General features: G+C 41.2%; 1 protein-coding gene across 1 annotated transcript; it reads left to right on the forward strand.

The window, feature by feature from the left end:
* Positions 1-13,844: 13,844 nt before the first annotated feature.
* On the forward strand, positions 13,845-15,146 carry LOC139126213 (Fc receptor-like protein 5). The gene is made up of 2 exons (XM_070692263.1): positions 13,845-14,124; positions 14,573-15,146. Exons 1-2 carry the CDS (start codon positions 13,860-13,862, stop codon positions 15,019-15,021), a joined length of 714 nt encoding a protein of 237 aa, XP_070548364.1. The 5' UTR covers positions 13,845-13,859; the 3' UTR covers positions 15,022-15,146.
* The last annotated feature ends 662 nt before the right edge of the window (positions 15,147-15,808 follow it).

A 15,808-nucleotide genomic window follows, 5' to 3' on the forward strand; every position in this document is an offset into this window, starting at 1 on the left:
TTTGTATTCTTATAATACCTATCAGAGCAACATCAGATTAGTAAGTTTAAAAGAGAAACTTTCAAACAAAAAACAAAACAAACAAACTAGGCATTGTAAGGTATAATACAAAATCCGAGGAACACGAAGATTCCGCTCTTTCCCATCTTAACACAGTTATGTATTTTACAAAATGCATTCCTTCAGCAAGTACGATAACTTCTATTATTATACACTTGCGTCAGAAATCTATAGAGTTTTGTTGTAAAGTAAGTTTCGGTATGAGAGGACGCGGAATCAAAATAACTTTGACGCGGAGCACAATAACTTCAAGGTGGCATTGTACGCCATGTGACCTTTGACCTCGTGACACCTCTTTGTCATCACCAGGGGAAACAAGAGAAGATCTTAATTTATTTTACAAAAAAAAATACTTTGACACATTCAGTACTTCGCACAGCGAATAATTGTCATTGTAAACCCATGAATTTGGTGAAATCAAGGCTTCTGACCTACAATTTCTATCACTGCACAGCGGGTTGCGGGTTGAAATTTCGTTCTGTGCGCTTGACCCCGGGGCGCTTGACGGACGCACCAACGCGTTCCCAGTCTGCTCAGGATCGCTTCGTACAGTGCTCTACGGGCATCCTAAAAAACCTTAATGTCAACTTTTCCTGATAAATATTGGACTATAAAGGAGTATAATAATCAGGTCATTCACAAAATATCGGATTTATGTCCTCGTATTCGTACACTTTGGTATTGTCCTCAACCCTACGCGTCTCGGACAATACCTCCATCGCACGATGTACTCGGACATAAATCCCGATATTTTGTGAATAACTTTATAGAATATCATGACATATGATGAAAATCGACTTTCCATTCAATTATGCAGCAAACTCAGCACATATGTTAATCCTCTGACCAGTGTAACTGGACCTAACATTTATCATACGATATTTGCCTATGAAAAGCATGGGAAATGAATTATTGGTTGTTCGGTTTATTTATAGAAATATAAATTATACTATAACACAAACGGGATTCGAACCCCCACACACTCACGGCAACATCGCCTAGCTGCTAGGCCTCACACAAAACAAGTCGGCCACTGCTTCCAACCCAAAAGAGTTGGTCACAGTAACCGACTTAGATGTTTCAATTCTGTGCGCGACCTAACAACACTGTATACGTGGAGCAGACGACACACAGACACAGTACACACACACAGTACACACATATATGGTAATCGGAAAAAAAAACGAAGCTTTTTACTGAGCTATCAGACAGACTAGGGACAAGTAAATATCCACCAGCAAAACTGTCCACTCAGGTTAAAGAAATATAAATTATACTATAACCCAACGGGATTCGAACCCCCACACACTCACGGCAACATCACCTAGCTGCTAGGCCTCACACAAAACGAGTCGGCCACTGCTTCCAACCCAAAAGGGTTGGTCACAGTAACCTATGAAAAGCATGGATTGTCCACCTAACAACACGGTATACGTGGAGCAGATGACACACAGACACAGTACACACACAGTACACACATATATAGTAATCGGAAAAGCACAAAGCTTTTTACTGAGCTATCAGACAGACTGGGGACAAGTAAATATCCACCAGCAGACTGTCCACTCAGGTCAAAGAAATATAAATTATACTATAACCCAAACAGGATTCGAATCCCCACACACTCACGGCAACATCGCCTAGCTGCTAGGCCTCACACAAAACCAGTCGGCCACTGCTTCCAACCCAAAAGAGTTGGTCACAGTAACCGACTTAGATGTTTCAATTCTGTGTGCGACCTAACAACACGGTATACGTGGGAGCAGACGACACACACACACAGTACACCACACAGTACACACATATATAGTAATCGGAAAAGCGCGAACTTTTTACTGAGCTATCAGACAGAACTGTCCACTCAGGTTAAAGAAATATAAACTATACTATAACCCAAACAGGATTCGAACACCTACACATTCACGACAACATCACCTAGCTGCTAGGCCTCACACAAAACCAGTCGGCCACTGCTTCCAACCCACAAGAGTTGGTCACAGTAACCTATGAAAAGCATGGATTGTCCACCTAACAACACGGTATACGTGGAGCAGACGACACACATACACAGTACACACACACAGTACACACATATATAGTAATCGGAAAAGCACGAACTTTTTACTGAGCTATCAGACAGAACTGTCCACTCAGGTTAAAGAAATATAAATTATACTATAACCCAAACAGGATTCGAACCCCTACACATTCACGACAACATCACCTAGCTGCTAGGCCTCACACAAAACCAGTCGGCCACTGCTTCCAACCAAAAAGAGTTGGTTACAGTAACCGACTTAGATGTTTCAATTCTGTGCACGACCTTACAACACGGTATACATGGAGCAGATGACACACAGACACAGTACACACACACAGTACACACATATATAGTAATCGGAAAAGCACGGAGCTTTTTACTGAGCTATTAGACAGACTGGGGACAAGTAAATATCCACCAGCAGAACTGTCCACTCAGGTCAAAGAAATATAAATTATACTATAACACAAACAGGATTCGAACCCCCACACACTCACGGCAACATCGCCTAGCTGCTAGGCCTCACACAAAACCAGTCGGCCACTGCTTCCAACCCAAAAGAGTTGGTCACAGTAACCGACTTAGATGTTTCAATTCTGTGTGCGACCTAACAACACGGTATACTGGAGCAGACGACACACAGACACAGTACACACACACAGTACACACATATATAGTAATCAGAAAAGCACGAAGCTTTATACTGAGCTATCAGACAGCCTCGGGGACAAGTAAATATCCACAAGCAGAACTGTCCACTCAGGTTAAAGAAATATAAATTTTACTATAACCCAAACGGGATTCGAACCCCCACACACTCACGGCAACATCGCCTAGCTGCTAGGCTTCACACAAAACCAGTCGGCCACTGCTTCCAACCCAAAAGAGTTGGTCACAGTAACTGACTTAGATGTTTCAATTCTGTGTGCGACCTAACAACACGGTATACGTGGAGCAGACGACACACACACACAGTACACACACAGTACACACATATATAGTAATCGGAAAAGCGCGAACTTTTTACTGAGCTATCAGACAGAACTGTCCACTCAGGTTAAAGAAATATAAACTATACTATAACCCAAACAGGATTCGAACACCTACACATTCACGACAACATCACCTAGCTGCTAGGCCTCACACAAAACCAGTCGGCCACTGCTTCCAACCCACAAGAGTTGGTCACAGTGTAACCTATGAAAAGCATGGATGTCCACCTAACAACACGGTATACGTGGAGCAGACGACACACATACACAGTACACACACACAGTACACACATATATAGTAATCGGAAAAGCACGAACTTTTACTGAGCTATCAGACAGAACTGTCCACTCAGGTTAAAGAAATATAAATTATACTATAACCCAAACAGGATTCGAACCCCTACACATTCACGACAACATCACCTAGCTGCTAGGCCTCACACAAAACCAGTCGGCCACTGCTTCCAACCAAAAAGAGTTGGTTACAGTAACCGACTTAGATGTTTCAATTCTGTGCACGACCTTACAACACGGTATACATGGAGCAGATGACACACAGACACAGTACACACACACAGTACACACATATATAGTAATCGGAAAAGCACGGAGCTTTTACTGAGCTATTAGACAGACTTGGGGACAAGTAAATATCCACCAGCAAACTGTCCACTCAGGTCAAAGAAATATAAATTATACTATAACCCAAACAGGATTCGAACCCCCACACACTCACGGCAACATCGCCTAGCTGCTAGGCCTCACACAAAACCAGTCGGCCACTGCTTCCAACCCAAAAGAGTTGGTCACAGTAACCGACTTAGATGTTTCAATTCTGTGCGCGACCGAACAACACGGTATGCGTGGAGCAGACGACACACAGACACAGTACACACACACAGTACACACATATATAGTAATCAGAAAAGCACGAAGCTTTTTACTGAGCTATCAGACAGACTCGGGGACAAGTAAATATCCACCAGCAGAACTGTCCACTCAGGTTAAAGAAATATAAATTATACTATAACCCAAACGGGATTCGAACCCCCACACACTCACGGCAACATCGCCTAGCTGCTAGGCCGTGCACAAAACCAGTCGGCCACTGCTTCCAACCCAAAAGAGTTGGTCACAGTAACTGACTTAGATGTTTCAATTCTGTGTGCGACCTAACAACACGGTATACGTGGAGCAGACGACACACACACACAGTACACACACAGTACACACATATATAGTAATCGGAAAAGCGCGAACTTTTTACTGAGCTATCAGACAGAACTGTCCACTCAGGTTAAAGAAATATAAACTATACTATAACACAAACAGGATTCGAACCCCCACACACTCACAGCAACATCGCTTAGCTGCTAGGCCTCACACAAAACCAGTCAGCCACTGCTTCCAACCAAAAAGAGTTGGTCACAGTAACTTATGAAAGCATGGATTGTCCACCTAAAAACACGGTATACGTGGAGCAGACGAACACAGACACAGTACACACATACAGTACACACATATATAGTAATCGGAAAAGCACGAAGCTTTTTACTGAGCTATCAGACAGACTCGGGGACAAGTAAATATCCTCCAGCAGAACTGTCCACTCAGGTCAAAGAAATATAAATTATACTATAACCCAAACAGGATTTGAACCCCCACTTACTAACGGCAACATCGCCTAGCTGCTAGGCTTCACACAAAACCAGTCGGCCACTGCTTCCAACCCAAAAGAGTTGGTCACAGTAACCGACTTAGATGTTTCAATTCTGTGTGCCACCTAACAACACGGTATACGTGGAGCAGACGACACACAGACACAGTACACACACACAGTACACACATATATAGTAATCAGAAAAGCACGAAGCTTTTTACTGAGCTATCAGACAGATTCGGGGACAAGTAAATATCCACCAGCAGAACTGTCCACTCAGGTTCAAAGAAATATAAATTATACTATAACCCAAACGGGATTCGAACCCCCACACACTTACGGCAACATGGCTTAGCTGCTAGGCCTCACACAAAACCAGTCGACCACTGCTTCCATTATAAAAGAGTTGGTCACAGTAACCGACTTAGATGTTTCAATTCTGTGTGCGACCTAACAACATGGTATACGTGGAGCAGACGTCACACAGACACAGTACACACACACGATACAACATATATAGTAATCGGAAAAGCACGAAGCTTTATACCAAGCTCTCAGACATACTCGGGGACAAGTAAATATCCACCAGCAGAACTGTCCACTCAGGTCAAAGAAATATAAATTTTACTATAACCCAAACGGGATTCAAACCCCCACACTCACAGCAACATTGCCTAGCTGCTAGGCCTCACACAAAACCAGTTGGCCACTGCTTCCAACCCAAAAGAGTTGGTCACAGTAACTGACTTAGATGTTTCAATTCTGTGCGTGACCTAACAACACGGTATACGTGGAGCAGACGACACACAGACACAGTACACACACACAGTACACACATATATAGTAATCAGAAAAGCACGAAGCTTTTTACTGAGCTATCAGACAGACTCGGGGACAAGTAAATATCCACCAGCAGAACTGTCCACTCAGGTTAAAGAAATATAAATTTTACTATAACCCAAACGGGATTCGAACCCCCACACACTCACGGCAACATCGCCTAGCTGCTAGGCCTCACACAAAACCAGTCGGCCACTGCTTCCAACCCAAAAGAGTTGGTCACAGTAACCGACTTTGATGTTTCAATTCTGTGCGCGACCGAGCAACACGGTGTGCGTGGAGCAGATGACACACAGACACAGTACACACACATATAGTATCGGAAAAGCACGAAGCTTTTTACTGAGCTATCAGACAGACTCGGGGACAAGTAAATATCCACAGCAGCAGAACGGTCCACTCAGGTTAAAGAAATATAAATTATACTAAAAAAAACCAGGATTCGAACCCCCATAAACTCACGGCAACATCGCCTAGCTGCTAGCCCTCACACAAAAAGCAGTCGGCCACTGCTTCCAACCCAAAAGAGTTGGTCACAGTAACCGACTTAGATGTTTCAATTCTGTTCGCGACCTAACAACACGGTATACGTGGAGCAGACGACACACACACACAGACACACACAGTACACACATATATAGTAATCGGAAAAGCACGAAGCTTTTTACTGAGCTATCAGAGAGACTCGGGGACAAGTAAATATCCACAAGCAGAACTGTCCACTCAGGTTAAAGAAATATAAATTATACTATAACACAAACGGGATTCGAACCCCCACACACTAATGGCAACATCGCCTAGCTGCTAGGCCTCAAACAAAACCAGTCGGCCACTGCTTCCAACAAAAAAGAGTTGGTCACAGTAACCGACTTGGATGTTGCAATTCTGTGCGCGACAGAGCAACACGGTGTGCGTGGAGCAGATGACACACAGACACAGTACACACACATATAGTAATTGGAAAAGCACTAAGCTTTTTACTGAGCTATCAGACAGACTCGGGGACAAGTAAATATCCAACAGCAGAACAGTCCACTCCGGTCTCAAGAAATATAAATTATACTATAAAAACAGGATTCGACCCCCACACACTCACTGCAACATCGCCTAGCTGCTAGGCCTCAACACAAAACCAGTCGGCCACTGCTTCCAACCCAAAAGAGTTGGTCACAGTAAGCGACTTAGATGTTTCAATTCTGTGCGCGACCTAACAACACGGTATACGTGGAGCAAACGACACACAAACACAGTACACACACACAGTACACACATATATAGTAATCGGAAAAGCACGAAGCTTTTTACTGAGCTATCAGACAGACTCGGGGACAAGTAAATATCCACCAGCAGAACTGTCCACTCAGGTTAAAGAAATATAAATTATACTATAACCCAAACGGGATTCGAACCCCCACACACTCACGGCAACATCGCCTAGCTGCTAGGCCTCACACAAAACCAGTCGGCCACTGCTTCCAACCCAAAAGAGTTGGTCACAGTAACCGACTTAGATGTTTCAATTCTGTGCGCGACCACTAACAACATTGTGTACGTGGAGCAGACGACACACAGACACAGTACACACACAGTAGATACATGATAAATTTAAAATTGAATAGATTAATGGTTTCCTTCATTACAGACCCGCCAATCGCTACAATCAGGACGAAAGTGATGGTAGAGTTGTCGAAGGAAGACAACACATTGCCTATTGTTCAGCAATCGCAAATCCAGAACCAAGTTTCTCTTGGATAAATGCACCAGGACATGATATCGACACCGGCTCTTCGCTCACTCTTTCAGACGTCAAAAGAGAACAACGAGGGACATATACTTGTATCGCAACAAATACATTTTGGGATTATTCGACAGGATACGGGAATACGTCGATCGCACTGGACGTTCAGTGTAAGAATTACTACTAACAATGGTGTTCATGTGATAGGTTTATCAATCATGCATTTGGAGCTTTAACTTTTGACTTTTATCTAAAATTGAGGACACCTCTCCTTTCGTCTTCTCAAAACATCGTCTTTTAACCCACTTATCGTTTATCATTGATGTCCATGTAATGGCAAAAAATGGATATAAGTTCTCTTTTCCAGTTACACTATCGAATTATTTTAACCACTATGAATGAATTCCACAGATAACCCGGATGTTGAACTCCGCTATTACGGTAATATCGACGAATCCGGCAAAGTCATAGAAAAGGACAATTTTAGTATCATTTGCATGGTGGTAGACTCCAATCCAGAGGTGGAGACAATTTCTTGGGACTATTCGATCGCTGTAGATGTTTGGTTAAATTTTACCTCAATTACTCGAAGCAAGAGTGATGATTATATTTGTACTGCAAATAATACATTCTGGGACAACACAGTCGGCAGTTGGAAGGAAAAGATTTCTGTCGACGTCCAATGTAAGTCAATAAACATGATTGATTCTATTTGTATGGGGTCAATTCGAAGTCTTACTGCCTTAATTTGTGCAAATTGAATGATTGATTAACTGTTACGCATATTGATAAAATGTGCAATTAATATCGATATCAACATAAAGCGTCAATCGGGGTTTAAGGCTTAAATATTTCTCAGAATGCAACACATACCACATTCATGTTCTCATGCCAGATATTAGAAATCATAGAAAACGCACATTTCAACAACTAAAATATTGAACACTGTATAGAAGATCTTTTGCAAAGGAGTGTTTTTCCGGGTCATTATAACCTCAGCCTGGTGACAGTTAATTATATTTTCAACCATTCAAGTCTTCTTTAGAAACTCCTAGTAAACCAAAATTAATTTAGATTAAATGTTTTTTGTAGTATTAATAGTATTTACTTTGGATGTTCACTGTTGACATACGATAGCGTAAGTACATACAAGATGTTAGTATACACAATATGTTTTTCATATATGACACTTTATGTTCATTGCACGCAGGTCACGAATGGGTCGTTTGGTGTAAGGAAGTCGTAAAATAGCAATGCACGTGCTTTTAAACAATTTACTAATTAAAACAATGTATTTCCCGTTTTCTCTGTTTCATAGATCCGCCTTCCGTCAACGAACAGAACGTGTCTTGTGTAGAACACGACAATAATGTCAGCTTCTCGTGTGAAGTAGATTCGAATCCATTGCCTTCGTTTTACTCGTGGACAAGAAATGGCGATTTCCTGTCACTTGAACGTACCTATGTCATCAACAGAGTGAATCGGTCAGACTCTGGAAAATACACCTGTACAGCAACAAATACTTTCCATGATGGTAGTAATACTACTGGCGATGGTGTTACAGAACTCATTGTCCAATGTAGGTCAATAATTTTGTATGATGTTATTCCAATGCATTGAAATAACTAAGCATGCCTTAATATCTTATCATAACCTTCACCACTACCATTGTCGCCATCGCCATCATCATCATCATCATGGTCATCATCATGTGATTAATCAAAATAAGGTCTTCGTTGCTATAGCCGTTGGTATATCGAATTTAAACAAACTGCTTTCCGAAATCGGCATTTCGTAAACCTTCGATCAGCTGACGTGCATTTGCATGCTTACGGGGAAGCGCTGGGCCAGTGATATGGTGCTAGGGTGGGCTGTGCCGAGAGAATACGACACAACGTGCTGGTCGAGCATATGTAAGCATACCTTTGATCTTCGTCAAGTACAGAAATACATGACAGGTCGTGTAACCAGTTTTTTTACGGATTTTCTGGTCAGAAAAACCGGAAGTGAACATTGTTATTTTCCTCATACTCTAAATCTGTGCTCTCAGAAAATTTACTAAACAGGCGAGTTAAGCTATACTCATACGCATCCCCGCTTTCAATTTACCGGAGGCTACTCTGATCACTGCTAGATTACGCATCAGTCGCTGAGATCTTAAGTACTGTAAAACGCAACGCAGAATAGCTTGCACTTTCAATACATGTAACTTTTTTCACATATTCACTCGAAGACATAACGACCCACACACACCAAATTAACACAAACTCATCGACTTTAAACGTATAACTTGATATTAGTTAGAATTAGAAACTCTTGACAGTTTTATAAGTTAATTTTCAATCGAAACACCGTAAAATCAATGGTGGTCTGACAAGTGACCGTCTTGATTTGGAAATTCTGTTTTTAGTAGGAGAAGAGCGCATGGGCTACGTCTACCGTCGCCTGCGATTTCACTGCTTGAGGCGGTACCCTGGCTTTGTTCGGTGCAACTTTGTTTCACTTTTGTTTTAAACATCTAAAACCTCTCAAAATCTGACAACATTTCATACTAAACACGAGCAACAATAACAATGAGAAAAAACACAAATATTGTTCACATAAAACGTATAATGAAACGAGCTTAAAAACATCCCTCTCGAAAATAAAGTACGTGAAACTTTCTCTTCCGATCAAAGCTAGGATGTCGAGGTTGCGACGTTTCCATCGTTGCTTCTTCTTGGTTATTCTCGTTAGATGGTCGTCACTTCAATGCATATCTTGACCACAGCCATAGATGATAGATGATCACGTTTACACCTCGAGCAAAAATAGCCGACCAGCCGGAACAAGGTCTGCAAGGTCCACTTAGTAGGAATCACTGCATTATATTTGAAACCGCACCCTCAGCCGGGTTAGCTGCTTTAAACCATCCAATTGGAACGCTATCTTCTATGACTGTGGTTCAGGTATACTGAGGTGACTAGCAGCTAAGAGGGTCTCACTTATTAAGAGAACGTTGGCCAACCTAACCAGGATTGGTCAATCATGGATAGTAACTTTATTTCTTTTTAAAGTTGCAATATGGATCAGAATTGACCTTCATATTTCGAAGATTTAACTTATAGAAAAATCCGTAACAATTTCATTTGCAGATTCGATCATTAACAGGAATACTTGGATGACTGTAATTTGACTAAATTGATTTAATTTCCGAATAGATTGCTGTTTTGGTTCGTAATGTTTGCGAGGGTAAAGCACAGAATTTCTACTATTTCTACATTTCTACTATTCGAATATGTACGCATGCGTATCTGGTGCATGGTAACGGTTTGCGAATTCGCAACATCGTGTCGACATGCCGAGCCTTCCCACAGGCAAGCAGTCAGGAAGGCCTCTGCCCGCTCCCTGGACGTCTCTACCGACTGATTCAGCCTAGTATAAACGGAAGAAATCAGCCAAAAAATGTCAGCAAAATAAACATTGTATGGTCAGATTGAAAGATGGGACCAGGAAAATAGTGAAAAGCGACTACTGTACCATGTCAAGCAGGCAGACTGTCTACAGTTTCTCGTGAAAATACCAACGTTACCACTGTGTATTGTGCTTCCACCTACCGAGCCACTGGCTCAATGCTCGTGGGCGAGTGCGAAAGCACGAGGTAAATTTTTAGATGCAAGGGCAACAGCTGAAGTGGCTGCCGGCAGTCTGCGTCGACGTAGCGCCCAGCAAAGTTTTTAATCGATTGATACTGGCAAGACCCTCGAGAAATAGGAGATCTGTTGAATCTGTCAGTGCAGTGTCACTAATGTTAGCATGGCTTGTTTGTTCCCCCAGCCATTTCACCCCGTCTCAGTGTAGTCTCATTGACATGAGCAGGGCTTTATGCGATTTTGATGACCAATCAATCAAAATTTTAAGTTCATTTCTGATCGGAGTTAGGAGACGATTTCAAACTTAATATGTTGCGAGTGCAGACATAATCCAGAATGACGTATTTAACGGCAGTCCGTGTGATGATCAACTTCGCTAGCCAGTGATGTTTCCTCGGGCAAGGACCCTATTGTCCCTCGGAACATCTGAAATGCAACGTCGACCTACCAACACCATATGCAGACCCGACGATGTGTAATGTGAACCAGGCCATAGTCCTTCCGCAAGGAAATAATTATTATTCAATAGAGCTACCACATCACTTAGAGTGTTAAGAATTCATTGATAATGTGGAATCCTTCAGTCAAATAGGCATTTTTCGGAAAAAAAGAAGAACTAGTCTCCATCGTCTCATTTACGACTCGTCGACACGCTTACATTGCCATGCAAGACCCAACTGAGGGGCAGGACAGTTGCCTATCTTCTGCAGTGGCGTATGACACTGAACTGTACAAAGCTGTCAAATAAATATACAGTGCAGATGCTTCGCCTTATAATATAACAAAAAATGTAACAACATGGCAACGTGGTAAGGATTGCGATTGCGAAAACGCCGTCAGGCGGTGAACACAACCAGAAATGCGTACGTGGACGCTCGATCGAACAGACGCAGTACTATGCATATGACGCACCGCATATGTATCGGTGAGAAAAATAGACAATTATTTGTAGAGCTGTACTTTATATCATATTGATATATGTATATTTCCGAAACATTATAACGCTACCAAAGTTAGGCCAACGTGTTAACATATCGCCCTTTCAACGTGCACTCTATGGAGACGTCATTAATCTTGATGGTATCGTATTGTCGGGTGCACAGCAAAATCGCCAATGTTTTTGTTTTGAAAGTTTGTTCACAAAACAGCTTTGCTAGGCGGTCGTAACGTATCAAAATGAACGTATTTTTTGTACCGGGATCGGAGAGTTCTTCATCGTAGCATGGTCTATTTGCTTTAGTTTTACGAAAAAAATCGACAATGTAGATCCATAATGCAACTTTAAGGTCACCGACCCATATACAAGGAGAGAAGATAGAGAATCAATCCAAGTTCACTTGAACGTTCAGAAGCGCATTACTATGATATGGATAACTGAATAAATGAGTGAAAAGGAAAGATATAAAACATACATGATGGCAAGCTAATATGTAAATAATACATAGAAGATCAGTACATAATTGTTGTATTTTGTGGTTAGAGGAGCTATTGCTTTAAACAAATTAAAGAAACTAATATATATTTCTAAGTCTAGAGAATATATTTTATAGTTACAATTTAGCTGTAAATATTTTCAGAGGCTAGTAAACTTTTATTACTTAGGTACATAGTTTTGGTGTATTCATGGACCAACCAGTCTTGTTTACAGACACCCGTGACCCACAACCATGGTAAAGAAAGTGAGAGCATTTTCTTATTGCCGACCTCCTGGGCGATCCTGGCATAGCCAAGTCTGCATGAAAATAAAATGTTTTTTTTTTACGGATTTTGCCTAAGTGTGTCGCCCCATGTTTTCTAAATTACATAAAATATTATAGGTTTGTCGTGGTAGTCTTTTAGGAGACATTTCTAATCATTTGAAGCAGCAACTGATGCATCTACGCATATAAAAGCAAATCATGGAGGTGGGACACATTCACCTACAAATGCTTTTCTCGTCCTACACCATTTTCTTTAATTTTCTCGAATGTGTCGTATGATTGAAGGCCCAAATGTCTGAACAATATATAAAAATTGCAAAATCATTGAGTCAAAAACCTTAACCTTAAACCTTGAAACCTTAAAGTGTGTTTTGTAGCGTAAAATTATTACTTTTCTTGCTAGCACATGATAAAAGATTCAAAGCTTTAGTAACTTGTCCAGCAACTAGCTACAGCTTAAGAACAGATTGTCCTAAAAGAGAGTAACAATCCTAAATATTTATAATTTGACACAACTTCATCAATTATGGTATCACCAAGAATTATTTTCATGACTTGTTTGTCAGCCACTCCAGGGAAAGATAAGATTGTGTATAGATGGAAACGTCGCAATATCTTCATCGGATTTTAAGCATATCGATTGAAAACGAATTTCGAATGAAAAGAGGACGAATAGACCATGTTCCGACCGCGCGAGAAATTCCGAGATATCGCGAGAATATGTGGTTCGCAGTGGATGTGTTCTCGCAACACAGGACAAACTGCGTAAACAGGACAAGTCGCTAATTACGTTAAACACTGCATAAAATATATGAAGTTGCAATCTTCGCTCAGTTCTGCATTTTTCCTAGTTCCATACAAAGTTTGACTTGTATTACTAAGCTGGAAAGCTGTTTCTACGGGCATGTATTAAAGTCTCGCGAGATCTCGTATTCAGCGGAACATCGTCTATTGCATTATTAGAAGATGATAAAGTTGCGCATAATGTGATGGTGACCTTCTGTACACGTTTGGAATTCCTCTTTCTTAGCCAGCCATGCCTTCAATATATCGCGTTTATGTGACAATATAAATGTTTTGCTAGTCAAGTGTAAGGCGTCAGAATTAAATACAACTGCTTGAATCACCATTTCTTGACGAACGGCTCTAACTGAACGTTACCATGACTCTTCTTTCAAGATTTGGCGGACGTCACAATGACGACCACTCCACTGCACAACATCAAAGAAGGCAGTAACGTCACCATCTACTGCGAGGCCGTCAATGGGAACCCGAACCCCTACAAAATCAATCTGACATTTGAAGGCGAAACCATTGCAGAATCGGATAGACCGGCATTGTATCACAACCTCGCCAGTATTTCCAGAGCACAAGATGGCAACTACCAGTGCAATGCAATGACAAAATTTTACGACCAGAGAGAAGACTTGTCTACTGACGCAATGCAAATCACAGTGTTTTGTAAGTACTCAGGATTACGAGACTCCATGTTTCAATCTTATACTGGACGGCTATTTTAGGCCCCTCCCCACCAGTTTGAGTTATGAGTTGAGAAATCAATTCAGATTGATCATATGTCATTGTTTGATGATTGTCGTTGAATAAAAGGAAAGGAAACGTCTGCTTTACATTGCCCAGTTGTTATTCAATGACTGAGATATACCAATACTGGTATTTGTTGGACTATTCAAATGCAGCAAAATGAACGAACAATTATCAAGCGTCATTTATTTGTTACGTTCTGGAAAGCCTCTGCCTGCCTTGACGGTGCGAGCACAGCATCGTCAATTGATATGATAGCACGTAGAAAGAATCATATGACAACTTTTACTATGTGAAAACAAAAAGTAAAACTGTCAAACTGTTCGTTTGTCACATAAAAGACACTGAAATGGTATTTTATTTTCAGACTCGGCTCGCATCTCATCTGAAGAATCCCGTGTGTACGAAGCGAGTGTGGGCGATGACGTAAACATGGAGTGTACAGCCGACGGAAATCAAAGTCCAACGATTCGATGGTTCAACAATAGAAACGAAACCTTGCCTAACGGTGACGACAACATCAGAATAGAAAACGTCGTGGCTGGTGAAATTACAAGTGTGTTGACGCTAAAGATTGGTAGTTACTCCTTCGGTATCTACACATGTGAAGCTTACAACTTTGTAAGACCAAGCGACTACCAGTTTATGAGCATTAACGAAATAGGTAAGTTCCATAGAAACAGACTATTACGCTATCATTTCGAATGCATCGTCTTGAAAAGAAGCCCGAATGGCGACCAATGTGATGTACAAGATGAGGATAAAAATCATTATTACCCAATGTCTACGGCATTGAGCAGAATTTTTGTTACTTAAACGGATAAATATTTTGCATCGAAACCGTAGTGTCACAGTCATGAGCCTTTCATTTCCACAGAACATTTTGGCAACAATTATGCACCATATTTGTCACAGAAATACATTTCAGACAAAATTTTGAGTCGTTGAAGCTTTTACTATACCCAATAAACTGAAAGGGGTACAGGCCCGACCGACTCTAATCCCAGCTGTCTGCAACGAGTAAATATTTGGTAAGATCCGTCGACAATTGAGCTTGGTACGATACCCGATACTGCACCTCAAAGGCGATAGCATTGAAACGTTAAATGTTACTTGGCTGTTCAACTGGACGAATACAACTGATATCTTTAAGTTTATGATGTGAAAAGAAGAGGCATAGAAGGCAAAAACGTAAAGTCAGTATAACGACGATAGTAAATTTCCTTCGTTGCATGATAAGAAAACAAATTGAGAGAGATTGATATTCGATGGCCTTATACGAAGCGAGAATTAATGTCCGTCACCGTTTCTTTGATTTTCCTGCAATTGCCACAGTCTGACCCCTTTGTTTATTTCGCATCCTCTTATTTCTAGTTTGAATTGTCTGTCTGTGTGTCAGTATCTGTCTATCTATCTGTCTGTCCGTCTGTCTATCTGTCTGTCAGCCTGCCTGTCCGAAATTCGTTGTATCTCCCATTAGTGATTGAAAGTTTGACATTTAATTGATATTTGTTTTACTTCTTTTCATACAGGACAGTCAAGCACGGTAGTTATCATTATCGCTGTCTGTGCTACCATTGCTGTTCTTTGCTTTATCACAATC

The sequence above is a fragment of the Ptychodera flava genome, chromosome 3, assembly GCF_041260155.1.
Source record: "Ptychodera flava strain L36383 chromosome 3, AS_Pfla_20210202, whole genome shotgun sequence".
Taxonomy (NCBI): Eukaryota; Metazoa; Hemichordata; class Enteropneusta; family Ptychoderidae; genus Ptychodera; species Ptychodera flava.

Bases quoted from the DNA above. Each gene is read 5' to 3' on its own strand.
- LOC139126213 (XM_070692263.1), top strand. From the start codon at position 13,860: ATGACGACCACTCCACTGCACAACATCAAAGAAGGCAGTAACGTCACC. The intron at 14,125-14,572 runs GTAAGTACTCAG...TTTTATTTTCAG, and splicing joins AATGCAAATCACAGTGTTTT to ACTCGGCTCGCATCTCATCT.